At 42.9% G+C, this 27,279-nt stretch overlaps 1 protein-coding gene across 1 annotated transcript in view; it reads right to left on the bottom strand.

The window, feature by feature from the left end:
• erfl3 (Ets2 repressor factor like 3) overlaps window positions 1-21,847 on the bottom strand; it is a 45,707-nt gene extending 23,860 nt beyond the window's left edge. Inside the window, exon 1 of the mRNA XM_063878287.1 lies at window positions 21,305-21,847. Coding sequence (XP_063734357.1) covers window positions 21,305-21,326 — 22 coding nt within the window. The 5' untranslated portion in view covers window positions 21,327-21,847. The remainder of the gene's footprint in view (window positions 1-21,304) is intronic.
• Window positions 21,848-27,279: the final 5,432 nt, after the last annotated feature.

Here is a 27,279-nt window from a genome sequence, read left to right as displayed (position 1 = left end):
GTGGGTTGTAAATAATCCAGGTAGAGACTAATTTCCCTCGGAGCAATTGTTCTTGTTGGAGCCAAGAGCGCTCATGCCCCCTGCCTAACCTGAGAGCCAGGGGGGGTTAAATACACATCACATAGAAAAACATGTACGCCTCGCAGGCTGCTTAACTATTCTTGGAGGTCGCCCACAGTCTACATTTTCTATAGGCTCTTACTCCCTGCCATATAGCTGCAGAAGAGAGTTACAGAGAAAGAGCAAGAGAGTGCTTTGTGGCCTTGGATAGGCCAAAAATAGCGCCCCACACACACATTCACACACACACACTGGGGGTTATTGTTCAACAGTGAGAGAACACACATCACGGATGGGGACAAGAGGGAAAGTACAGAAGGGCTGAAGTAGGAAGAGGAGGAGATGAGGGAACAAGTGGGACAGAGAATAAGAAGGACATGACGTAAGATTTAATATCGCTACCTCTCTATAGCTCGTCTTCCAGTGAACAGACAAGCAGTCTTTTCCTGGAAATTGTAGAGGAGGAGCAGAAGAAGAAAAAAGTACACGTATCCATAGGGATCGTCTCTTACAGAACAAGCTCTTCTTCTGCAGCCATACACGTGGATTTCACATGCTGGACTAGAAACATGTTCAGTAACATCATTCAAATGAATATTAGCTTAGGGAAATTGGCATTAAAGTGTGATGACAAGTATTTCAGGTTGAAAGCAGATTCTCTCAGACTACATAAGGTGTATCAACCGACTTAAGCACTTCTATGTTTTAAGGTTCTCCCAGTAATTGGATTGTTATGTTAGCTAATAAACGTCCATAACTTACTTCTGAGTCAACTATTTAGAAAAACAAAGATTTCAGTGAATTTTGACCCAAAAAAAAGAAACTTGACACGAAGGAAGTTTAAAGTACATTTTCAGCATTTCTGAAAGACATGAAGCCTTTGCTTGACTGAAGCTATTGCCCCTAGTGTAACTGTTTAATCAAGATGTAAACCTAACTAAGTGAGCACTTTGTAATTTAGTCTTGGTTTCTAAAGAGGCTGATCCTGGTGTTGAGCTTGATTTTAGGCTGTGAGAGTCCCACCACTCTAGTATCTACCCAAGGGATAACTTAACACACTGTACAACCTTGTAACTACCAACATGTACACACAACGGCTGTTTCTCCAACTGGGAACTAGAGAATACACACACACACCTGTGGAGCTTTTTCACACGGGAACTGAAGGACTAAAAAGAGCAAAAAGTCACAAACGCACGAAGGACGAGCATCATGTGAACAAAAACACGGAGCGCTGTCCACGCACAAACACATTCAGCCCTGAGGCGCCGCACCTGGTGCGCTCTCAGGTGGGCCGGACCATCGGACTCTTCTTAGTGAAATCATCACACTCATAAACAACCCTGTTGGGAGAGTGTGTGTGTTCCCCAGAGTGCCTTAAGAACGGCAGAATAATATTGTGTCAGTGAGAGAAGAGTCCTGGTGCTCTCAGGGTGCTGTTAGGTATATTTACTCTCACCAAAGTGTCACGCTGCTCCCAGGACGTTTACCGTCACACACACACACACACACACACACACACACCTGTGGCCGATGTGATCGTCATGCGCAGGACAGAACTTAAGTTTTAACGTTAGAATTTAGCGATGAATTGAAACATATATAGACAGTCCCATCTGAGCTGGTTTTCTACCCATCATAGGGTTATTCTTCAAAGTTTGGGAACGCTGTAAAGATCTAACACAGCCATGTTAGAGGCCACAGGCGCCTCTCTTCTCTTTCACTCTGTCGCCCTAGCTCACACGCCGGTGTTAATGTACTTCTCCGGCCAACAGCTTGGCAGAGAGCTGATGCTTCACCTTCAACAACACACTGACCACACACACTACTGCCAGTAAGAGTGTGCTCCACTAGCCAAGCACCTCTGTGTGTTAACGACGCACACACAGAAAATATCTTGTAATCGATTTCTGCATAATTTCAATTTCATTTGAACAAGCTTAACTTTTAGAGTAAAAATAACAAAGCCATAGAACAGTTAGACAGCTGACTAAATCATTTGCATGTTTCAAATATGCTAATTACTTGCTGGTTTTACTTTTCAAATGTAAGGATTTGATAAGAAACTATATATTTTCTTAGCTTTTGACCAATTTAAAATGGGCATATTTCATAATTTCGTGACATAGTGAAAAACATAACATGTTTTTAATTACATTTATCAGTATGTGACCTGTGCTTATGTGGCTGTGAAGGTGCCCAATACGCAGTGTGTGTGTGTGTGTGTGTGTGTGTGTGTGTGTGTGTGTGTGTGTGTGTGTGTGTGTGTGTGTGTGTGTGTCTGTGTGTGTGTGTGTTTGTTAGGTCAGTGGGTCAAAGGGTGACTTCACTCCACACAGGAGTAAATTAGCTGTGGCATCATCGAACCATATATCTGTCAGGCTTGTGTGCATGTGAGTAAGAGATAGGTGACACTTTTGGGAGGTGGTTTCCTGGAATGTGGTAGTAGAGCGGGTACAGGATGTTAGCAACTGTTATGCACCACAACAACATATCTGTTTCCTGTGTGTGTGTGTCCACGCATGTCTTTTCTGAAACACGCTAAAATCTGGCAGGAATCAAAGCCAACTCAGGCAGTAACAGAGGCAAGAACTGAGAGGACATTAGAAATAACAAGCATTTAAGTTGTAAATCGAAGAATAATGCAGCAAAAGCATTTGGTTAGGCTTTGTAAAAACATGGTTGGGCATAAAATAAGTATGTTTTATATCTTATTTAACTTAAGGACATACATTAAATGAACGTAAGGCTGACTTTGGGTTTCACAATGGACACCAATAACCCTTTTTGGTGAAAGTGCTGTGTGTTGTTCCCCAACTCTGGGCTGATTAACAATGTAATTGCAAACAAAGCAGCGAGATACGAGACCAGGCTTAACACTGAAAGGGCCTTGCATACGGGCATGCATTTAAGTGCAACATCCAAGCTTTGATTGCGGCACCGGTACCTTAGTGGGCATGCTCACTCGTGTCCATTTTTCCCCATTTCTGTGTAATTGTAAAAGCTTGAATGCTAACATTATTTTATTTTTTTAAAGAGAAAAAGTATGACAGTGACGCACACTTGTTGCACTAGACAATCTTGAGAAGGCACTCTTAGATATTTGCAACTAACGTTCAGATGTGCACGTAACAGCAGGTTCTGAAGATGAGCCAGAATTTAGACATTAATAACAGTGACACACGCAGCGCTGAAAAGATACACAGAACCAGAAAAACAAGTCCACAATAACAACCTCAGACTCAAACACCCTGTGTGTGTGTGTGTTTGTGTGTGTGTCAGTGCTGACTCAGTGCGTGAATGATTTTGTAATTCAGCCTTCACAACGCAAACTGTCCTCCATTCTCTCTCTCTCTCACACTGTCTCTTAGCAACCAGACACTTAAGGCCTAAAAATAACCCCCCAGAAACGAACAGAACAAAAAAATAAAGCATAAACGGCAATTAATCCTTTCAGGCCTGGAACATGGACTCAAATAGTACAGGTATTAGAAAAGGGGGAAGAGCAGGGTCGGAGCGAGGGAGCAGGAGATGGAGGGACGCAGAGAGAAAGGAGTGGGGGGCGGAATCGGCCAGCAACAGGTAGTCGTCAGGAGACAGAGATCTGTACTACATGACAATGTGTGTGTGCGTGTGTGAGTGTGTGTGTGTGCCCAATAGCCTTGGCTGGGAACAGGACAGAACTTTTCCACCCTCTTCTAAAGCATTGGCCGCTCAAGGCAAACAAGGCTCCAGTGTAAACCAACAACACGCGGGCACAAAGGCCCGGGTTTGAAGAGAATAAAATGCAGCACGTCAAAAACACTCAACAAGGCCTTTGTCTCTTTGACGGCGAGCACTTTTTATTGAGATCGTTTCCCTCCTCTTCCTACAACATTATGAAATAAACAATGTTATGAAACACTGCAAAAGAAAACTGAGTCGTGAGCACACACAGAGGCCCGCTGTGTGAGGCAGACACATTCCTCAGTGGATTAACTTCTCTGGATGCGTGATGGCAAGTGAGAGACAAAGCAGCGAGACACCTGATCTTTACACCAGACGTCTGACAGTGTAGGAGGAGCAGTTCTTGTTCTTTTACGGCCATATCGGGGCGGTGCAATGTGTCTTTATCTGGTATTGCATCTGCTTGTTTCTGGTTTGTTTCCTGAAGTAAAACGGTTAAAAAGGGCTCTGAAATTTAAACCATTTGGCAGAGAACTGAAAATAAGCGAGAGACAAACCAATTGTTAATGGCAGCAGCTGAATATTAGATGTTTTTATGTTTGGGACACTTAGCTAGACTCCTGTACAAAGGCTTTTAATATCTTGCCTTTACAGAACCACTTATGGCATTCAAATTCAAAAGTGCAGCTGCTGCATCTACAAAAATGATCTTTTTTACATTTGACTGAACAAAGCCTTACATTCATCGCAGTGACACATATCATGGCTGTGACATCTGAATGAATGCATCTATACTGAGAAGTATGGTACTAGTCTTCTTTCTTATAGTTGTTTTGTTCTCAAATCTGTTCACAGTTGACAAAGTACCTGAGTGAAACATAGCTGCTTGGTAACTCATTAGACAACTTACTGCATTTGTAATGCTGATGGAAATAAGTAAAAAGTTACGAACCTACAACAATGGAAAACTGATCTCTAAAAACACCATATGCATACATTCTCAGTCAAATAGTTGTCTTCCTTACAAAGAGAAGATCTGGATTCATCACTTTATCACCAACATCAAAGCTGTCATTTGAGAGGATACACACACTGAGAGGGGGCTTTTTGCAAATGAAATCAAATATGAAATGAGTTATATCTAAACTTATTTCATAGAAATTTGAGTGTTAGGAAAATCGATACAGTATCACAAATAAATCATATCGCAATATGATACTAGCTCAATAGTTCTATCACACCCCGCTTGACTTTGCATGCATGGAGAAAAATGTTGATACAGTACTCTACTGTGTTTAAAAAAAAAGAAGAAGCTTCCATTCATTTTCTTCTACATGTAACTCGTTCAGCTGGAGCTACATTTCAAATCAGTTCAAAACAGCAACAGAAAAAAACATCTTCACACTCATCTAAAATAACTCCAAAGCTCCGATGGGAAGCGTGTGGATGAACTAAATGCATGTGTGTGTGTGTGTGTGTGTGTGTGTGTGTGTGTGTCTCTTGTTATGAGCTGTTGTTCAGGCTGGAGGTGAGAGAGCAATAGGTGACCCTGGGGAGTTGTGTTTTTCTCTGATGCTGCTAAGTGCTGATGAGGGCTTGCATTCACACGGTATTCAGGGTGAGTAGAAACATAGACACACACACACACTTACTGAGTGTTTTTCTGAAAAAGTATGACAACTGTCATAAAAGCTGCATACTTTTCTGCAAAACAAAAATGTACTGACGGTTCTTGAATGCAGAAAACACAATGAAAAGTATCACTTGTTGCCCACGTGAGCACACAACCATCCAACACACACGCAGACTATGCAATCATCGGGGGAGACATGGAGCTAACTTCAGGGTGAAGCAGAGGTCTGCTTGCGGGCCCTTGGGTGGCGAGTGAACAGGGGACATCGGCAGCTTGCCAACCAACCCTGTTGTCCCTAACACCTTTCTGCTGCTGGCGGGGGGAGAGCGGCTCTGGAGCTGTGTACAACATCCAGCTTCCATAGTGCTAATTGATGAGTAATTAGAAAAATAGAAGGATGTGAAGTTTCACAGCAGCATTTCATCATGGGGAGGGGGAGAGAAACAGACTGGAGCTCATAGGTCTGCTTTGCTTTCACAGATAAGAAGCAGGAGTTCAGCATTCATCAAAATGCTGAGTATTTTTCCTCCATCAACCATGCCAAAGATACTCATAATCACAAACCTTGTAGGGAAATGTTCCTGTATGAACCAGTTTCTCTTAAGTTACTTTCTCTAAAGGAATCATGCAAAAAATATTACTTTTTTCATATACTTTTCAACTAAGTCACAAAGTGTGCAGAATGTAAATACAGAAGGTTTAAAAAAAAGATCCATTCTGATAAACAATTCAAATCTAGCTGCTCCTTGACATATTACATTTCCCACAGGTCCACACACCCACAGAAATAACTAAACGCAACTTATTAAACAGCATTGCAAGCAAAGCATTAGGCGGAGCTAGACTTTGCACTCGGAGTGTTTCCTGTGCGTCAGCAATGTGTGACCAGCACCAAAAATACACACAACTTCCCCGAGTCCCATCAACCTATTCCTTCCTCCGCTTTTAGTCTATTTCTCCATCAATCCCCCATCCCAACCCCGCCACCCCTCCTGTTAGTGCGTCCAACCCTGTGCGCTTTTCCTGCCATTCTTCTATCCCAGCTAATTTTAGATGAAGGAAAAAGCTCTGTCCACATCTGCTAGTCATTCTTTAAGAGTTTTGTGATTGTGTGTGTGTTTGGGATTGAGAGGAGAGAGAAAGGAAACTAGGGAAAGGTCAAAGGGAGGGAGAAGAAAGAAGAAGCACAGGAATAAGTGCTGAAAGAGAAATAAAAAGGAAAGATATAAAACAACCAGGGGTAAAGACAGAGTCGCTGTCACAACCAGAACAAACGTTTATCATGACTAAAATACAATCGTTCAGATTTGGAGTGTTTTCTCTCCATTTACTTGACAGTGGTGAACCACAAGAGCAACACACTGCCATCACAAGTAAAGAGAGTGCGAGATAAACTAAACATCATCATTTAACTCAATTTGCCCTGAGAGAAGACAAATGTGAAGGCAGAGTGCTTGGAAACACTGCTCTCTCTCTAATGATCGTCAATCATCCAAATTGGTAGAAGATGTAGTCCAAAGAAAAAGAAAGAGGGAGAATGCAAAACCACAGTTTGGACATGCTGACCACAGGAGAAGTCGAGTAGAGGAATGTCTGTTTCGCAGCAGAATTATAGTACGCAACACATTCCTATTCTGCAGGGGTTTTTAAGTGCTGTTTTAAAGATATACTTCTGAGTAAATTAAACAAAAAAAGTACCTTTACATGATGAAGGTGTGTCCTCTATGTTTACTGCCTTGGGGGCGAGTGGGCTGTGTTTGAATTTCAGTCAGCACGCAAGCTTTTACAGATTAAAGCTGCTTTTTCAAATAAATTAGAAAAATGACTTTGCTGAGTTGCATAAAGCTCTGTCCTCAATGAGGTACGGTTGAGGGAAAGAAAGGAGAGTCGAAAAAACGTGCATAAAAGTAAATAGCAGCAAATGCAGTAAAACTCTTTCCAAAAAACTGGTGTTTAATTAAGACCAACTTGTAGGGATTTTTTTACGGTAAAGCTTGGTTATTAGTCTTGGCTCATTTTCCCAGAACATTAATAGCTGCAAGAGTGGTGTTTACAGCGGTGACTCATTGAAACGGCAACAACACATGCTGGCTGATTCGGTGAATTCAACGTTCATCGTGCTGTCCTGTTGAACGCAGATCGTACAAATATCAGGTTTTTGTCAGCAGGAGGCTACATGTGTCCGCTGTAAGACGTGGCCCAAACAAAGACTCACATTGTCTGGAATGTGGGTGACATGGTCGTCTTTCACCCCGCGTGGACACAGCAAAGAAACACATACTCCTACACAGCTATAGACAAACATGCACATAGAAAAATGCACACACACACACACACACACACTCAGGATCCTGGAAATCACGACTGTGCATAGCAGTGGGCTGTGAGGGGTACACAGAGGGCAGAGCACAGCGTGTTTATGTGTTTGTGTTTATCCTGTCGTAAACAGGGACGAGAGACACATGCCGTGTCACCGCCTGTCACCACTTTCTCTTCTTCCCTACTGTTCTCTCCCTCTACTTAATTTTGCCATCAGGCCCTGCTCCTGTGCCCCCTTAGCCTCCACACTGCCTCCATTTCCTTCTCCTCTAACCCTCAACTTGGTCAGCTTGTTAAGCACGTCTCCCAAAGCTGATTAAGTAGTGTTGATCAGCCTTACATAACATTCACCTCGCACAGACGTCGCTGCCAGCCAGCCAGCAGAGGGTCTTTGTGCCTCTGTGAATGTGTGTGAGAGAAATCAGAGACGGAAAAATTTGCTTCAATGAACATTGCTCTGCGTGGAGTATTTCAGTTGCGAGAGACACACACACACACACACACGCCTGTGTGCATGCATTACGGTAACACTATGTCTTCTTGGATTGGAGCCAAGTCGGCGCATGGTCTCATTGACATTAGCACATTTGGCCCTAATGGTGGAATGTGCACATCATCATGGTCTCCCAAGGTGTGTGTGAATGTGTGTGTGCACCCTGACTGCGGGCTGATAATCACTACTTATCCCCCAGTTAGCATTGGGCTGCCAAAAGAGACCACAACACACTGCATCCAGCACATTTGACATGCCAAACTGAAGGCATAAATAATCAAACACACACACACACAACTGTGTTGGTGGTGCTTGTTAATAAAGCCCTGCTCCAGATCTCATTAATTGGCTGAGTGATTGAGGTAACGAGGCAGCGCACACAGGCAGGTTAGAAAGGTCGACTCGCCCGACTCGACTCCTCTCCTGGTTTGCTCTCGCGCTCTGCCTCGTGGGAAAGATTAGAATCCTCAGCTGGAGCAAATAAAGCTGGACGTTATGCAAGAGCCCGGAGAGGGAGGATGAGCAGGAGAGAGAGAGAAAGGCTGATGATGATGTAACTTGAGAGAAGAGCAAAATACTGAAATGAATAACAGGGGAGAAAGAGAAGAAGCTCTAAAGAGGTGATGGGACGCCTTGAGGCAGGTCACCTTACAAAAGTCAAAAAGGTGCCAGTCATTCATCGGAACAATGGTATCAGCTCTATGTAATGAGCTTAGCAGTAAACACACTTCGCCCTCGAGTAGCAGAGAAAGGTTCTTTTCACTCTCTCTCACCCTTTTACCCACAAATTAATGTCTATCTCAGAGTTGCAGGTGAATGGTGTCATTACGGTCTCCCTAAGTGACATATATGAGACAATTATGTTCCTGATTCAACGCACAATGTGCTCCATGTGGCCAGAGGCAGGCGGGGCAGTAAATGCAACGGAAGTGGCTCTGATCTCGGTGCTTTCACTGTAAAATGGACAGTGTGTGACCAGCATCCACCGAAGTGCGTCACATGGTAATGGATATTGTGAGTCATAAGGGTCGTCACTTTTCACAGTTCAAACAAAGGAAAAAATGTAATCAGTAATGATGTGATCAAATTTAAAATTCACAGCATGAAAGTGCAGCAGCCCATGCCGAGTGGGGGTGTTTGTGAAATGTTCTGCCCTGTTCAGTAGACTAAACAATTGTTGTCCTCTCTGCTAAAACAATGGAACAAACTAGCGAGACATACTGAACAGAAAATCACGACACCAAACCATCTGACTTAAAGTATTGTGTGGGAGAAACTTAGACTCAACACCACAGATGGAGAAAATGCTGGATAAAGGTTATGTTGTAAATTCACATTAATTCTACAATAACATTTAGTGCGTTTGAACTTATTTTAGCAATGAAAGGAGTATACGAAAAACATTTCGCAACAATTTTGATAATAGTTTTTTTGTTGGGGGTATTTGTCCAGCAAAAAAAACGTTAAAAGAAATGGCCAAAGATTCAATGATTATTATAAGTCATTATAAATTGAATATTGGACATCAGGAAGGATGATACAGTTAAATCCACATTAAATGATTCGCCCTCAACAAAACGTTCTCTTCCCCTGACAGTACTTACTTATTTTATCACTATTTTTCTGAGTGGGTACCAACTCTAAGTATAGTATATTATCAAATCTATTCATTATACCCAATGCTTAATGCTGTTATGCCAATTGGCAAATAGTGTGCATGTCAAGTACACAAACTAAATACACAGGTGTCAGGAGACAGAAAGAGGAAGAGACGCAGAGGAAGGAAGTGAAAAGAGAAGAGAAATGAATGAGCGATGCGGAAGGAAGTTCACGGAGATAAAGCACAGAGAGGGAGAGCAATGAACTGTCACCCCTCCGTTAGTATACTGCTCAGATGCTGTTATGTAAGAGATTACCTCTGCTCCGTGGAACTCATAACATGAGTTTGTGTGTGGGTACATGTGTGTGAACATACAATGGTGAGAGCTCTCAGTTAAATTTCACGCACAAAGACACGGACAAGCATATCGTACAGATCGCATACATACAAACTTCCGTCCCTATTCCAAAGGGCTCAGATCATCAGTCCTAGGTGTAAGGTAGCACGGGAGGTTCCCCATGCTGTGACAGCTGCACCGGCTTACAGTTACACCTCCACAATGCAAGTTTGATGACACGCATGCATACAATAGCTCAGGCTGAGTCCGTCCACATCCACATTGAATGAGCATTGCGTAATCAGGAAGTACTTCCAATTAAAATCTAACTTGTGTTATTTTAGTTTGATTATTGTAGAAGCTCTGAAATCACCGTTGCAGAACATTTGACTGTCTTAAAGGAGCATCAACATTGCCCTTGAATATTCCTTCCCCTTCTTGCAATATTTCCGCACGTTAACCAAACTGTTGAATAAATAATAATCATTTTTGATTGCAAAACCTCTTTAAAACAAACTGCTGTCTTTCATTATGTGTTTGAGTAAATATGCTGATTAATTGTACTTTTGTTGTAAAAGTATGTTAAATAAACCATCAAAGAGAATGCACCTGTAGATATTTCTTATGTTGGCAGTTTTAATTTACACTTCCTGCAACGTTATCAGTCATCAGGCAGTAAAAAGGGTCTAAGACACCTGTCACCGACAAGCACAATGTGGGCATGGTGTTCATATCAGCAATATGATTGGCTCCGATTAATCTGACACAGACATGTTACCTTGCAGCAAATATTTGTAATTATTTATATTACAGATTAAATGCATGAGGGTGTCAACAATTTTGTGACTTATTGCCCAACCCTGTACAACAAAGAAACTAGTTTCCACATTCATGTCCCTGACATCAATGAGTCACACACGCTCACGTACGTAAGGATCCCACGTTCCCACACACACCTCTGCACTCTGCCTCCACTCACAACTAACCTAAGGGAGAGAGTGTACCTTCGCACAGAACCCGGCTAATACTTGGGCCAGACGAACACAATAACCCTACTAACACACCACCCACACACAAACAGTGAGGATGCTAGCTGGGGGCCAGCTGGAGAGGAGTGCGAGAGTGTGTGTGTGTGTGATGTTAGGTGCACACGTGTGTGAGAGAGATTACAAAGAGCTGAGTATATTAGTGTGTTTATGAGCAAAAGTAATTCACTAATAGTACAGTTACATTTTTTAAATTCATTTGCATTGTTTCTGTAGCCTGTAGTCAAGGATGTAATAATAGAAAACATTTGAATGACATCTCTGGCAGTAAAAGATGCTGCACTAAGGGGTTGTTTCCAAGGAAACACAAAGTGTTATTATTTACCACAATTACCACAGATGCATATGCCGACAGTCATCACACACACACACTTGACTGCTCAGGATTTATGTTGCTAAAGAGTTTTCTGATGCCATTTAGTATTTTTATTGATGTTACGTGCCCTGTAAACCAGAACACCCTAATCCAGATTAGCTTTTAAATCGCGGATACATGAAAGAACTTGCTATAATTTCTAATGAACCCAGTTGCAGAACATTCATTTCCTTTTTTCCTGTTCATTTCCTCTTCCTCTACCCTATTTCTGGTTGTTCCCGTTTAGCTCGTCATCTTTCCCCTCATGCTTAGTAAATCCCTCTTCTGCTGCCCTTGATCCATTCTTCCTTACTTTCCTTTTCCCCGTCACCCTGTGACTGGTCAGGGGATCTAGCTCACATCAAAAGCTTTAATCCCCTAAAACAACAATCACTGTGTGTGTGTGTGTGTGTGTGTGTGTGTGTATGTACAGTGGGCCTATATGTGTGTGCGCCCACCCGCATGCAACTGCCTGGTTGTTATGTAATTTCACTGGGCCACATCTGATGCTAAAAATGGACATGGATAAAACTATTGTGGCCGAGGGCAGGGCTGCTGTAAAGAGGCTGTGGCGCACACACACAGGACACATGTACACACAGACAGCAGGGGCATGTCAAGCTGCTTAACCCTGATGTCATGAATCAAACGCAAATTGAAAACTTTTCCCTTAATCACTCGACACACATGTTTATATTCAATAGTTGATTTAAAGCATTAAAGGCTTCTAGGATACAGAATGCACACTTTTTTCTTTAATGAAAACCTTAAACATGATAGAATAAACTGTAAAGACTGTGTATTTAAGTACAGTCTGTATAGTTTACACTGAAATTGATGGAGGATTGGTAAAAGGAAAGAGCAGCCAGTTATTTATTTATTACACAAAAATCTCTCTATAACAAAGTGAAAAACTCCAGCACTAAAAATGTACTCAAACAGAGACTGTGATGACAAGACAAATAGGATATGGGAAAAAGTTTGTGTGAATGGACTGAGCAGAGAGAGGAATCACACAGACTGGCTGGCACACTGACTTATTAAGGATCACTGAAGGAAATATGTGATGAGCTAAGTGTCCAGGTGTGTTTGTTTGTGTGTGCATGGATATATGATGTGCAGCACTGATGGTCTGCTTTGTCATTAAACTTTAATCATTCTGTCTCCCTATAAATACCTTTCCAATGATACAATGCATTATTCAGTTTCTCTCTAACCAACAGATGCGCACGCACACACACACACACACGGAGAAACACAGAGACACACACCTGGAGAGCATAGAGAAAAAGCCCTGGAGGAAGGAAGTCTTATGAACATTTAAGATGACGATTGCCAGCGGGCAAAAATAGAGTCAGATGTTTGTCCTGCTGGGAGTGCAATCCAATGCACTTTATTCTGCCCATGACCGCACATCTTGGAAAGGGCCCAAGGTTGCGAGTGTGTGGGTATAAACATATGTTCAAACTGCTCCATGCACTGAGGGAAACTTGCACTTGGCACTAGCTTGTGCTTGTGACTTTCAGCTCATATTTTGAGTTTTCAGCCACCACCTATTTCGACAGCGACTGACAGCTTTCTATACTCTTTAAATCGTGTTCGCAGACAACCATGCTGGATCTGCTCATCGAGTCATGCTGGCTGGTAAATCTAGGTGTCCAGTGAAAGAAAGAGGGTAGGGTGACATGAAGCAGGAGAAAGGGGGGGGGGGGGGGCTAATGGAAGAGGAGCTGCCACTGGGGTATTAGTCCATGGATTGGTGACACAGAAACGATAGTGAGAGGGAGGAGAGGATGGGAGGGTCAATCGATGCCTAAAAAGGTTTCACTCCCCTACAGGGACATGTGTGCGCAAACACACAACAGCCTGATCCAAATGAAAACATTATCTCTCCTACACACACACACACACACACACACACACTTCGTAGGATGGCTCCATCTGGCTCCAAAGTCAAAAGAAGGAGCAGCATTCAGCGGCAGGCCTGTGATTCCAACAAGACATAGATTAGCAATCACTTGGTCTAATTTAGGCGGAGAGACGGTTGGTTTGTGTTGCTAAATCTAGAGTATAGAAGACAATATATACCGTATTGGGTTGTCCAGAAGGATGAAATTACATCAAGCAGCCACAGCTGATAAAAGGCAGAGGATGTCCTCTTATCTCTTTCCCTCACACGCAGTTTGTTACTGCTTATAGTGGACAGAGTGCCATTTGGTTTGCAGTTATGTGATCTCTGTGTGGTGTCAAACAGTCTTGTGCACTTTAGGTTTTTTTCAGAAATCTGGCTCCATGGCTTCAAGGTAGTGTTAACTGAAATTCAAAGTGTGTTTAAAACGCCTAAAGGTACACAGAATCAAATCCTTTAATCACAGCTCTTTGGGACAGTTTGTTCCCTCACCTACAGCCCTGCCTTTCACATGCACATAACTTTCTCACTCACATAGGCTGCGATGAGTTGGCTCAAAGTTCAAAATGAGCTCTGCCGTACAAAGGAGAACAGGTCTGAACATGGAGGGAGAGAAGAACAACGTGAAGACAGAGAGAAGGCGCACTGAAAGACAGAGGAAGAGGAAAGACTGGTTGAAAAGAAAAACTCCAAACGTGATCTCACATTCCTTACATGGGGTGGAGGGTAGGAGAGAGAGAGGTGAAGAAAAAAGAGGGAGGGATGGGGGAAGGGAGAGGGGGGGGGGAGAAAAGGAGGGAGTGATAAGTGAGAAAGTTTAACTTGGCGCCAGACAGCATTTCAGTGCCCGACAGGCAACCACACAGACGCTCGCACAAAATATCGACACTATGCAAGTGGCACAGAAGTTCTTTTGGTGACTTCCCATCGGCTGAAATTAGATTAGATATTTGCCCTCCACCCCCACTCCCTGGGTCCAGCACAGAGGCAGATTCCCAGATAAAAATAGCCGGAGGAACTATTCAAACACTGCTGCCTTTCTGCAGGGAGTGTCTGCTGACTGCCCTGGACTTAAGGGGTTAGAGAGGGGTTAGGAGCCCCACTCACCACCTCCCTGAACCAGAGGGCCTGGGACAGCCAAAGATCTATCACACTTATACACTCACAGACAAACGCACCAATCAAGCATTTAATCATTGTGTCATTGTTGGAATTTACAAGAAAAAATACCCTCTTTCTCTGACTGCTGTTTCCAAATTGTCCAATTGGGCCATATGAAAGTTAGTCAAAAACTTAATGCTGCTACTTTTAATTCACAGTGGAAGAAAGGTCCTTTCCTTTTGTTCTGATCCCGCCTGGAATGTACATTAGCAGCCCACTGGGTGCTGATCCCTCCTGTAAAGAAGCCCTCAGCATGACCAGTATTATTGGGGTTAATCTAAGCAGATTAGGAGTATACATTACAACAACATGCGGGCAGAGCTTTTCAATTGGCAAGAAACGGCCACTGTGTTGGGTACAACGGCATCGGAAGAGGATTATGAGAAATTCCCCTATGTGTGTGTGTGTGTGTGTGTGTGTGTGTGTGTGTGTGTGTGTGTGTGTGGGTGGGTGTGTGTGTGTGTGTGTGTGTGTGTGTGTGGGTGTGTGTGTGTGTGTGTGTGTGCATAACAGGCCAGGCTGTGGTGCAATGACCAAGGGGTGAAGGAAGTTGTCTTCATGACTGATTGACTGACTAAGTGCTGTAATGACCAGCCAGCGGAGAGGTGACACTCCAGGATCTAACCTAAAGGACAGGTCATTGTGAGGATCCAAAATAAAACCTCTCATCTGGAGGGATCAGAGGAATAGAGTTACCTGATCTTCACGTGTGTGTGTGTGTGTGTGTGTGTGTGTGTGTGTGTGTGTGTGTGTGTGTGTGTGTGTGTGTGTGTGTGTGTGTGTGTGTGTGTGTGTGTGTGTGCATGTCATCAGACTCAGATCAGTTTCAGTGGCGCCGCCGTCACCAAAAACTGTATACATACACCCATATGCAGAGGCACATACACTTTGTTCGCAAGTAATAACTTCACACACCCAGAAGACCGTGTCTCCTTCATATACACACTTGATATTCTTTTACAATAACATGCCATCCTGCTTCTCACTCTGAGTCACCTCTACAACAATGTAGCTCTGTAAACTCCCCATATTATATTACAATACACATGCATGCGCAAACACAAACAGCTGCGCAACAGTGCAGGTCAACCAACACACCCTACTGCATTCTCAACATGAATTCTGATACCCATTTGAAGAGAGACCCTGTGTGTGTGTGTGTGTGTGCACGTGTGTGTGTGTGTGTGTGTGTGTGTGTGTGTGTGTGTGTGTGTGTGTGTGTGTGTGTGTGTGTGTGTGTGTGTGTGCAATGGTAAAGAGTAAGCTTCAATTTAAAATGTTACTTCAAAATAATAGGCCCTATTTGAATCTGTTTTATTCATATTTGGGTACTAAAATGATGTTTCTATATAAATGCATGCATGCCTTTGCAAGTCTTTAAATGTATTCAGGAAAGACTTGCAGAGATAGTGACTGTTGTGTTTTCCCCTCATGTGTAATGCAACACAGCCGGCAACTATTAACCTTCTAAGCAGGAATGTGGGAGGTCCAAGAATTCAAATAAAAAGCAGCAGTGTGTGCAAGTGTGTGCAATCTCTCTATGTGTACTCACACATATGTTACTCAAATTGTTACAGTTATCCATCAACAGTCCCTTCCATTCCGACCCACCCTTTTACCATGCCAGACCAATAACCAATACTGTCAATATGGGGTCATGTTGTGGCTACAACCAATGGCATCGCAGTAAATGAGGCTCCACACACATCACAGACGCATTGCCTCAGGACACATTTAGTTCTACTGCTGTGTTGAGTGTGTGAAAAGTGAATTTCAAATGGAGGTCTTTAGTGTCGAACCTCACAACCCTGCAGCTGATCACACAGGTCTGAGAGGCCAATAATCTATGGGACTCAATGGTCAAATCTGAGGTTAATGTGTGGGTCCCTGGGGTGGTGGGGGTGGGAATGACAGGCCGCTAGCAGTGCTGGGCAGTGGTCAGAAGCACCAGGGCCACCAAGGGTAACGCTGCCTTGTTGGCTGAGTTCTCTCTGGTCAAGGGCGGCACAGGACTAATGTGGGGAGGTCCGTTAGTGTCGACTGGCTAAGCACATTGTTCCCTTTGGTCACATTCCTGGCTAAATACAGACATTTCCACAACTGAAGTCCCCCTACCAGAAGTCATTTGTCAACTTAGCGTCACGGACGAGTCGACCATATCAAATTTTTATGAAGAACTGTTGTGACAAGTACAAGTAGGCCATGCTTCCTCTCCACTCTGAGTGTTTTCTCTGTTTGTGAGCAAAACAAACTTTTTATTATCGAGCGTTAAATGCAATACTTCAAAATGAAAATCACTATTATCACAGTGCAAATATAGAGATAGAAAGTAATGCATAAGATTTTAGTCGACAGTTTTGTCAGTAAATGTATTCTATCAATACTCGATATGTTCACATTCAAAGTTAATTCTTGGCAACCAACTCAATTTGCAAGCCTTTTCAGATAGAAGATAACAACTTTTGTTCAACATCATTTGCTTCAGGCTTAAACCATGTTGTCTGGGCCTGATCACAGCATGGCACTGTCCCATAAACCAGGCTGTAAAACGGTATTGGGATAATGGGAGGTAGTGGTTTTGCTGTGGTCAGCACTGCGAGGGAGTTTTCATAGATAAGGGTAATCGCTGCGCTTATCGTCACAGTGGTTGTGTGTTGAGATTGAAAAGCATATGCTCCCAAACGCACACTTAAACCCACACGGGGTAGGGAAAAGGTGAAATGTTCTCTCTCAATTACTTGCTCACAAGCAGGCCTTTTGTCTCCTGCCATGCCACATCATAAAGCAGGACTGTGTGTGTGTGTGTATGTGTGTGTGTATGTATGTGTGTGTGTATGTATGTATGTATGTATGTATGTATATATGTATATATATATATATATATATATATGTGTGTGTGTGTGTGTGTGTGTGTGTGTGTGTGTGTGTGTGTGTGTCTAGAATAAATGATAAACTGGCTCCACAGCATGTCAATCTTTCTGGGGTACTGGGACAAAACAATAATCATTAAACTATGTAGTTGAATGACTGATGAAAAATCTACTGGGATGTCCACATTTACGACGCTTTCTTTCACACTCTCGCTCTCTCTCCACACACACACAAATGCATTTCACACACAGAAGTGCAGTCTCTTCACTTGTCAAAAGCACCACCAAACTATGAGCTACTCCGCACCATTATGAGTACAATGAGAGGTCCCTGGCCCCACAAGTCCACACACAATCAACCCCAAGGCCTGCCCCACTCCCACCATTGTCCCATACTCTCCACACACACACACACACACACACACACACACACACACACACACACACACACACACACACACACAATGGCCACTCCAGAGCCAGCGGTCCCACTATGCAATTCCATCACACAAAGACACACACCAGTCCTTATCCTGTCAGAGAGAGAAAAGAATGATATAGGTGGCAGAAGAAAAATTGCAACCCTTGGGGAGGGATTGATGGAAGAAAATGATTGAAACACAAAGTGCAAAGTGTGTGTGGCAGGAGTGTAGATAACATATTAGGGAGCGAGAGGCCAAGTCAGCAAGCTAATAGTGTGTGTCCTGACCTTATCTCTAAAGTTTAAACAATCCATGAGTAAATCAATCAACAAAATGTTTGATATATTCATTTGTAAGTCAGTTGAACATTTTAGTTTTCTAATAGATAAACCCATTAAAAACAAATAATCTTCAACTATTTTTAATGTGATTTAATCGTCATTTTTCATGCACACAAGGAAGAAAATGCTATGATATTGAGTTTTCTTGCATCCTCTGTTTTATATCATAATAAACTGAAATTCTTTCAGGTTTGAAAATTCAAAACAAGACATTAGCTTGGACCTTTTTAAACTGGGATGGAAATTTTTATAGGGGATATATCTGATTAATCTAGAAAAGAATCTGCACATTATTTGCTATTCAAATAATGACTAGTTTCAGACCTGGTGTTAGTCTAGCCGAGATAAGATACAACCGTCTGCTGACATTTGCAACCTGTAGAATACTTTGCATCTAACAAATCACACCAGACAACTGTAAACAGCAATGATAAGATTTAAATTAAATCGGATACTTTCCAACACCACAAAACCAACACAGATCTGCCTACAACAACAGATGCAGCTGTAGCTCCGCCATTTCCTGCTTCATCATATCAACTCTCTATCTCAGCAGAAATCCTATCATCTATGCAGACTAATGAAGTGACTGTGGAAAACAGGAGTGCAAGGGGAAGTGTCTGGTGATGGAGAGAAAGGAGGTAAGCTCCATACAGAGGCAGCTTACCGTATGGGACATAATCCTACATAACCAAATGTCCCAGGAAGGGATGATTACATTCTTTATCCTACACATATCCAGGCACCATTATGTCTTCTATGTTCAAGAAATGTGTTTACTATAGGCGATGGGATCTACACAAGTTAAAGGTTAAAACTTGTGTACTGATTGCAACCGCCGCAACAGCAACAGCAGGAGATCAGACAGACCAGAAAAAGCACCACGGATTAACCAGTTCCATAATTCAACTATTTAAAGGTGCTGTTATAAGATCAGAGTTGTTTTTAGATAATGCCTCTCAGGCACAGTTCTGATGTTTATCAGTTAGTGCTGAAAGGATTAAACAATTATTACAAGAATTCATCAAATGTAACACTTTGACAAATACCTCAATGGATCTTAAGCCTGCACATGGACAAGATGCTGTCTGCTTTCCCACATTTCAAATCATCAGAGCTGAAATGAATAGCAAATTATTGTACTGGCTGATTAGTAGACTATTTTCTTGTTGATAAAAGCTTTGCATTTAAGTCTATTTTACAAGCAAAAGAAATCCTTAACTTTTAAAGTTTTATTTACAAACATTAAAAGCTGCCCCATCCACCAACTTTACCCTAATCCTAAATATAGTAGGTCCAGCTACTGTTACGGCCAACCTACCACACACACACACACACACACACACAATCAATTTTTAGCAGCTTCCCAGAAGGGCTTAAGATATATGCTGCCACACAAACACTGAGGTCCTTGTAATAAAGGGCTACTTGTGGTGGGATGTGGTGTGATGTCATGGCAGCTTCCTCAGGCTGCTGGCGGAGAGGGTGTGTGTGTGCAGGAATGTGGAGGGCTGAGGGGCTGAGGCTGGGTGCAGCGGGAGTCAGGAGGGGACAGGGTGGGGGAAGGGAGGGGATCGTCCCAAGTGGAAAAGGGTCCCACACAGTTTGTCAGTCACTCACACAGCCGCGTGCCAAATGTTTGCCAGTAACTACTTAGGAAGTCCTCACGTTGCTCCAACAGGAATAAAAACATATTAAATATGTATATTTGGTTTAACACAAAAGGGCACAGACAATAAATGTGTGTTAGACACTTTCAAATGTTGTCCATGGTGCTTAAAGTCTATTTGGTCAAAAGTGATTGTTGTGTCTCTAATAAAAAATGTAAGGCACTTTATTACTGAAATAATGAACTGAATAGCTGGCGAACATTATAGTTCTTTCACTTCCTCCTTCTATGGAAAATTCGCCTTGGCTTCAAGAGAAAAGGGCAAGAACAAACTTATGCAAGCATTTCAGGAATTAGACAATACCAGACACACACACACACACACACCTCAGCTGACTACTGGAAACCCCCCTGCTGCTCTCACTTCAACGTGCTCCCAGGAGAAGTACCTGACAAATGTATGCTTAGACAGTTACTGGGTCAGATCAGCTTTTTCTGTGCAGACCTGTGTAGATCCAATCACCTCCACACAACCACCAAGAGGAAAACATTCTGAAATTAACTAATCAACACATCCAAATCTTTATTTCTCTCTCAGTCTGTAAAAGAAACTTGCCGTGCTTTCAGGATTTTCATTTTATTCTCTGAGAGTGGGTGGATGGTGAAATAAGGTTGTCAGGGTGACAGAGAGGATGTCGCTGTAACAACTGTACAGTAGTTAAACCACTTCCTCTTGAACCAGAGTACAGTAGTAAATGCTGCACCAGATTTCAGTATCTTATCTATACAAACCACGGACTATTGCACTGATCCTGAAAGCAACCTAAAATCAACAGGTTTTTTGATTGGAAGCGGATGTTGATAACTACTGTGCGTTTATCAGCGACGCACTTACTGTCAGCTAAACAAGAAACACAATGGAGGATAGAAATTCACAGTGGTGTATCATAACTAAGTACATTTTGGGGGCTTTTACTTGACTTAAGTATTCAAAAATGTGCTACTTCGTGCATCTACACTACAATTCAGAGGTAAATAATGTACTTTTACTCCACAACATTGATCTAATACCTTTAGTTACTTAGCAGATTTGGATTAATGATGTGGAATATAATAAACTCTTAAATAAGACATTAGTTAAACCTGGAGTAAATTCACAAGCTACCCTGCAGTATACAAAGTGAGTAAAACTAGCTTCCTTTACCAGCTTTGATAACACTTTAATGCATCAATAATTATAATCAAAACATATAAAATGGGCCAATGGGCATAAATAGTACTTTTACTTTTGGTACTTTAAGTATGTTTTGATGCTTATACTTGAGTAATATTTTGATTGCAGGGACTTTCATTTGTAACTGAGTATTATTAAACTCTGATACTTCTACTTTTACTTAAGTACAAGATCTGAGTACTTCTCCCACCTCTGCGAGTAAACAAGAAACACAATGGCGGATAGAAATGTACAGTCACGCAAACTTACCATTATCTCCAGGTGTTTTCATGTTTTAGCTTCGTGCAGCCAGAAGCTAAAGTTGGTGCTGAATTCCACAAAGTTGCCTGTGGAAAGAAAAGTCAGTGTCTCGGCCTCTTCCTCCCCCCTTCTCTCTAGTTTGCAATCAGGGAAAAGTAGGTGAAGAAACACAGCAAACTTTTGTAGCTTCAGCGGCTCTCTCTTCACGAGCCGCCGCCGCCGCGCGCTCTCGGTCCGGTTCCCCGGATTCTCTGCCAACCGTCCAAACCGACCGTCAACACCTCGCTGTTGCTCCTAGTAACTTGGACCGTTGAAATCTGCGCCGGAAAACGACTAACCGTCCCGTCCGGAGCCTCTTTGAACAAGTAGTTTCGCTAACTGTCCAGAAGCTGTTCACTCCGCATCTTCGTCGCTGTTTGACATCACTCCGCCGCAAAAGCTTTGACACGAATTAACGTTGGAGAAGAAGAAACTCTCTTTCTTTCTTAACGGACTTTTTCTCCACACTCTCTCACACCATTCAATGCTGCTCTCTCCTCCCCCCCGTGCGTCTCTCCGTCCTCGGGGTGTCGTGTTTCTCTTGCTCTCTCTCCCTCTGAGCGCGGGGCCCGCCCACACTGACGGGAGAGACCGAGAGGGGGGGGCTAACGTGGCGAGTCACGCCCACTCACCACGAGCCGGGGGCCTGGGCTGGCGTCACTGCAGCACGCGGCGTTGCCTTGGAGACCGCCAAAGCGCGCTGCCGTGATAACGTCATATCCGGGTCCTAAAAGATTCGAGAGCCGCTCGGCCTTTTACGTAAACAATCCTCGGTTACGTTTCTGATGAGGTCCCTTTACATCAGATCATTACACTTTTTTAATTGATAAATTAAACATGAAAACCTAAGTTATTGACCAACCTCAACAACAAGCAATTCAAAATCAGAATTTCTATTAATCTTGTTATTTTATTCATTTTAGTTTGGAGGAAGGTACATACATAAAACAATTAAGTCCAATATGTTTTTTTTATTATAGTTACTAAGGAAGAAACCATCCAATTCTGCTTTTTCTAACCTAGAAAAGCCATAATACATTATTTTCTTCCAAATATTGTAATTTTCACCTATTTTTCAAATACATTTCTTATTCATCTGAAAAGTTAATTGTAAAACAAGGCAAGCTAGATGTAATTCATGGTTATGTCCACCTTAACAAAAGTGTGTTAACCCCTTACAGCCTACACTCTTTTTCCTTGTAAGAAGGTACCCAGTTACAAAATAATGAATACCTTTCCTGCAGGCATTACCTGTAATTGCTATGGAGTAATCCTTGAAATTCTGATGTGGAGAAGGCCTCAATATAGCCTACATTGCATCTGAATATAAACCTGAATCCTGTTCTGACGCCAGTTTATCATGGGGCACCAACAACCTTTTCGTCTGGTTTTTTTCTTAAGGTGCAACCAACTAAATTAGGCGTTTAAGTCACAATGAAACACACACGTGCAATAACGTAGTGTGTGTATTAGCTATATTTAAGCATGTGCATCAGAGCACAGAGATATCCGGTCATGCCATATGTAACTCTTTCATCTGATCAGATGTTCAGCATGGCTCGTTAGATTGTGCAGACCGGTGTCATGCCCAGGCTTGTTTCCTGTCACTGTGACCTTTTGCTTCCTCCTGTGCCCCTGATGTCACATGTTATCGATAAGTGCAGATGAGTGGGTGTGTGAGGCGTCATACATGGGAGGTGAAGTGCATCTCCTCTTTTGCCTTCTCGTGTCACACCTGGGGCAGTGGATGGAGGCTTTATGTGTGTTTTTGGTGCATTTGTTGTGACATCAGTGATACACACCACTGCCCTGCCTTGTCAACAGGATAAGACAGCAGTAGTAAAACAAAATAAACAAAGTCCCCTGACAGCAGCAGGTCCCTGCAGGGTGATTTACAAACAGGATTTCTCCTCCCTTCACTGGCCATTCTCTGACAGTCACAGGAAACCCACTCTGCTCTGCCTGATAAGGAACTGGACCTAAAGAGAGAGACAAACTCACATTCAGGAAACAGCTATACTGTCCTGTCTTCTTCTTCTTTTTCAGAGCAGGAAAAACCCTCTACACTGAAGCATTTTCTCACGATGAGGCTGAGAAACAATAGACTGGCATTATTCCCTTGTTTCTCTATTTGTTCCTTGAGCATGCATCCACTACATAACTATAATTTCCCATCTTCTGATGCCTGTGTTTCTGACTGAGGTGAGGAGCTCTTCAGCATCCCCCAGGCTTTCACACCGAGGGAAAGATGAGAGAGAAGAAATCACGGAGAGGACAAGAGGTAAAGCTCCAGAGGGACAAGGAGAGAGAAAAAACACCTGACAGTCAAATAAGATGGATTTAGCGATTGAGTGCAGGGTTGGAAAACAGTGTGTGTGCCTGTGTGTGAGCAGGCTCTATTGTAACTCAAGCACAGAGATGACATTTACAGACAAATCTACAGCACAGTACATTCAGAACACTGATAAACACAGCGCTACACTCAGCAGCCTCTCTCTGTCCTCCTCCTCCTCTTCCTCCTCCTCCTCTTCCTCCTCCTCACTGTTTATCCACCTCTTCTGTTTTCTCTCCCTCCTTACTTCCCTCTGTTTGTTTGCAGTCCTGTCGTCTTTCACCACTCATCCAGACGTCCGTTCCTCCTCCCTCACTCTCACACCTCTTCTGTTTCTCCTCCCGCTCCACGCCTCCCTCTCTTTGCCTCCCTCACACTCATTTTCAGGTCATTATTATTTGAGCTCAAGGTTGATGGACTCACGAGTTGAATGTGTGAGAAAATATTAAGCGTGGTTATACATTTTCATGTGTAGGCCTATAAGCATTGTGAGTCAAAGTTTATGCACATCCCCATTTTTTAAATCTAAATAATTGTGCTCATTTTAATACCCTTAAAGGTATCAGGTTTCATGTAATAGCACCATTGGGGTCTCATTTGTGGATATCTGGGAAGGTCATTCCCTTTGTTTTATTGGAAATTGACAATCATATTAGACAACGCTTTATAAATTAGGCAAACATAGCAGACAAAATAAATTGTATTTGTCCTCCTGTTAATGAAAGCGCTGTCTGTTATTGTTGTTTTGGTGCATTTCGTAACAGATGGTGGACCTTTGCAGTGTGCTTGCTTTTAATAAAGTTATCACAGAGTGTCTCATTAGGATGTAAGCGCTTGCCAATGACAGAATGTTTTTTTTAGTAAAAACAACAAGAATCATTCTAAGCAATGGAGTAGTTACCATGGGAGGCAAATGTCAGCTCAATTCAAAGAAAACTCTCTCTCAGAAGTTGCCAAATTACAGTAAGTACCTTTTAGCCCTTTCGCTTTGAAACTGAAATAAAAGCTTTTTTTTCATATTAATTTCTAAATCTCCCTTTCTTGCCATCTTTCTAAAATGTAGATAAGATGTCCTAAAGAATGTGTTAAAACTTACAATGTGTGTTTTGGAAAAGCCTAGTCAGAAAGATCAGATGGGATAGGAGGTTTGATATTAAGCATTATGATCTGCAATGTAGAAGAAGGCTCATTTTCCATGTATGCAATGAGTTTTTCACATTTACTCTTTGAATACATGGACATGCATTTGGTCATTAAATCAGACCCGGCTGGATCTCGGGGAGCGATCTTGATGATGTGTTTGACAAACAGAGTGTATCACAGAAGAGCCTTGTCCTATTGGTTCCACATCATCTGTAACTCCCTCTATCTCCCATCCCGCCCTTTTTCATCCCCTGCGTGCTTTATGTGACTCTGTCCGTTCCTAATCAGAGTGACAGACAGACGCTCCGCAGAGAAAGACGGGGAGAATGAAAGGGAGAGCGGAGATTTTGTCACTGGACTGTTTGTGTGTATGTGAATGCACGCCGTTGGGGCCGGGTGTGAACATCACCAGATATCTCAGATTGAAGATTTCACCCACCCCCCATCCTCTGCACTTTTTATCTCATGCGAATTCCCCCAATCTGGACGACATGATTTAAATCAGTGCCAAACAATCATAACTGATGCAGTGGTTCAAGAAGGTCAAAAACCCTACAGAGTTTTTCTTAGGTTACTTCATAGCATGCCATGCACTTAGCACTAATACACACACTGGTTTATTCTGGTGTTTGCCTCGACAACACAGATGGCTCCAGTCAGTGTAATTACCGTGGACAATGGGTGTGGTAGCCCACTAACCAGTGCCACCACAGGCAGTGCAGACACACACACACACACACACACACACACACACACACACACACACACACACACACACACACACACACACACACACACACACACACACATGATCACACAATGTATGTACATGCATGATGAACATAATTTCAGCAACCAGTGGAAGCAAGGCAGGATTATAATTCCTGGACAGGGTGTAAAACAACCAGCGTAGGTGTTATATGTACATGTGATGATTCATACACACACACACACACACACACACACACACACACACACACACACACACACACACACACACACACACACACACACACACACACACACTCACACACACACACACACACACACACACACTCTTTTAAACTCTCTCCTGCTTTGGCTTTCTTTTTATTATTCAGCTATTCTTTGAAAGTGCTTCAATTATCTCTGACTTCCAGCAAGTGATCTTACATAATCAACTTCAGGCGGTATTGTATGAAAAGTCTGCAAAGTTAAACCCTTGTTCGGCTTCAATCCTTCACGTGGAGAACCTTGAGTGGGGAGAAAAAGGTTTTTACTTCTAGTGCGCGCGTGAAAGGAGAAGGGAAGATGGGTCGCTAGACTAAAAGGCGTGCAGGGCGAGAGCACACCGGATGAAAGAAAAAGCCGGCAGCTGAGGGGACAACAAGTGCAGCAGGGTGGCGGTTAATGCCTCCCCCCTCCACACACACACCCTCCAACCTCACCCCTTTCGAATAAGGAATAAAAAACACAGAGAGAGGAAAAGAGAGCAAAGCTGTGGAGAATAAGGAGTGGGAGAGTGAGAGAGAGGGAATAAGAGTCAATGGGTTCTTTGTCATCAAAGAACTTGTTTATTTTCAAGCTTGCCAGTCTAACCGTCGCGAGACATGGCCAGATTTCACTCCCCCTGTCCCTCTGAATCACTTTTTTGCCCTCCTTACTCAAACTGGGGTCATAAGGGGAGTTTTAAATTACAGTGAAACAATTTGCAATATTCATTTCCTTGTCGAAGAGCAAGAATTACAAAAAAACTGCCTAGTTGAGATTCAAGGCCTCCACACAGTTATCCCTCTGTCTATGTTCTCCCTCCCTCCCTCCTTTCCTCCCTCTCTTCCCCAGCTGGTATTCGCACATGAGTAATGGGATTACCACAGCGAGTGGTGATGTGTGGTGGAGGAGGGGGGTGAGGGGGGTGAGGGGGGTGAGGAGGGTGACGTTGGAGGACAAGTGAGACAGAGGAAGAGAGGGATCAACAGGGAAGGCCGAAGTGGAAACAAGAAATCCACCTGGAAGAAGAAGACGATGTGACTAATCTAAAGTTTATACACACACCTTACACTCAAATATCAACTTGTGACTTCTTCATAATTGCTCAGAATATGCAGCGACTGATTTCTGAGCTTCAGGGCCACTTAAAGAAATCCATCATGACTTACTATTTTCAGCCGCGAGGCCCTGGACAGAAAAACCAAACACTCTCTTTTCTGTTGGATTACCATGGCAATGAGGGAGCTATTCAAGAACAAAAAGCTCCTTTTGCGGTGGGTAAAGTATGGAAAAAAGCAAGCGGCCAGTGCCCATATGAAAGCAAGGTGGTGGGAGCTGGAAAGAGAGGGTAATGTGAGAGCGGGTGGAAGGCACAGAGAATGTGTGTTATATTAAACCAATGTCTGGCAGGGCGTCAGGTCTGTAATATATACAGAGAGCGAGGGGAGAGAGGGGAAGAGCAAAGGAAGGGAGATCAGTTAATTTAGCTGACAGTGATGGA

The sequence above is a fragment of the Eleginops maclovinus genome, chromosome 3 (assembly GCF_036324505.1).
Source record: "Eleginops maclovinus isolate JMC-PN-2008 ecotype Puerto Natales chromosome 3, JC_Emac_rtc_rv5, whole genome shotgun sequence".
Taxonomy (NCBI): Eukaryota; Metazoa; Chordata; class Actinopteri; order Perciformes; family Eleginopidae; genus Eleginops; species Eleginops maclovinus.
Note: the sequence above shows the minus strand (reverse complement) of the source record. Positions and strands in the feature narration are given on the sequence as shown.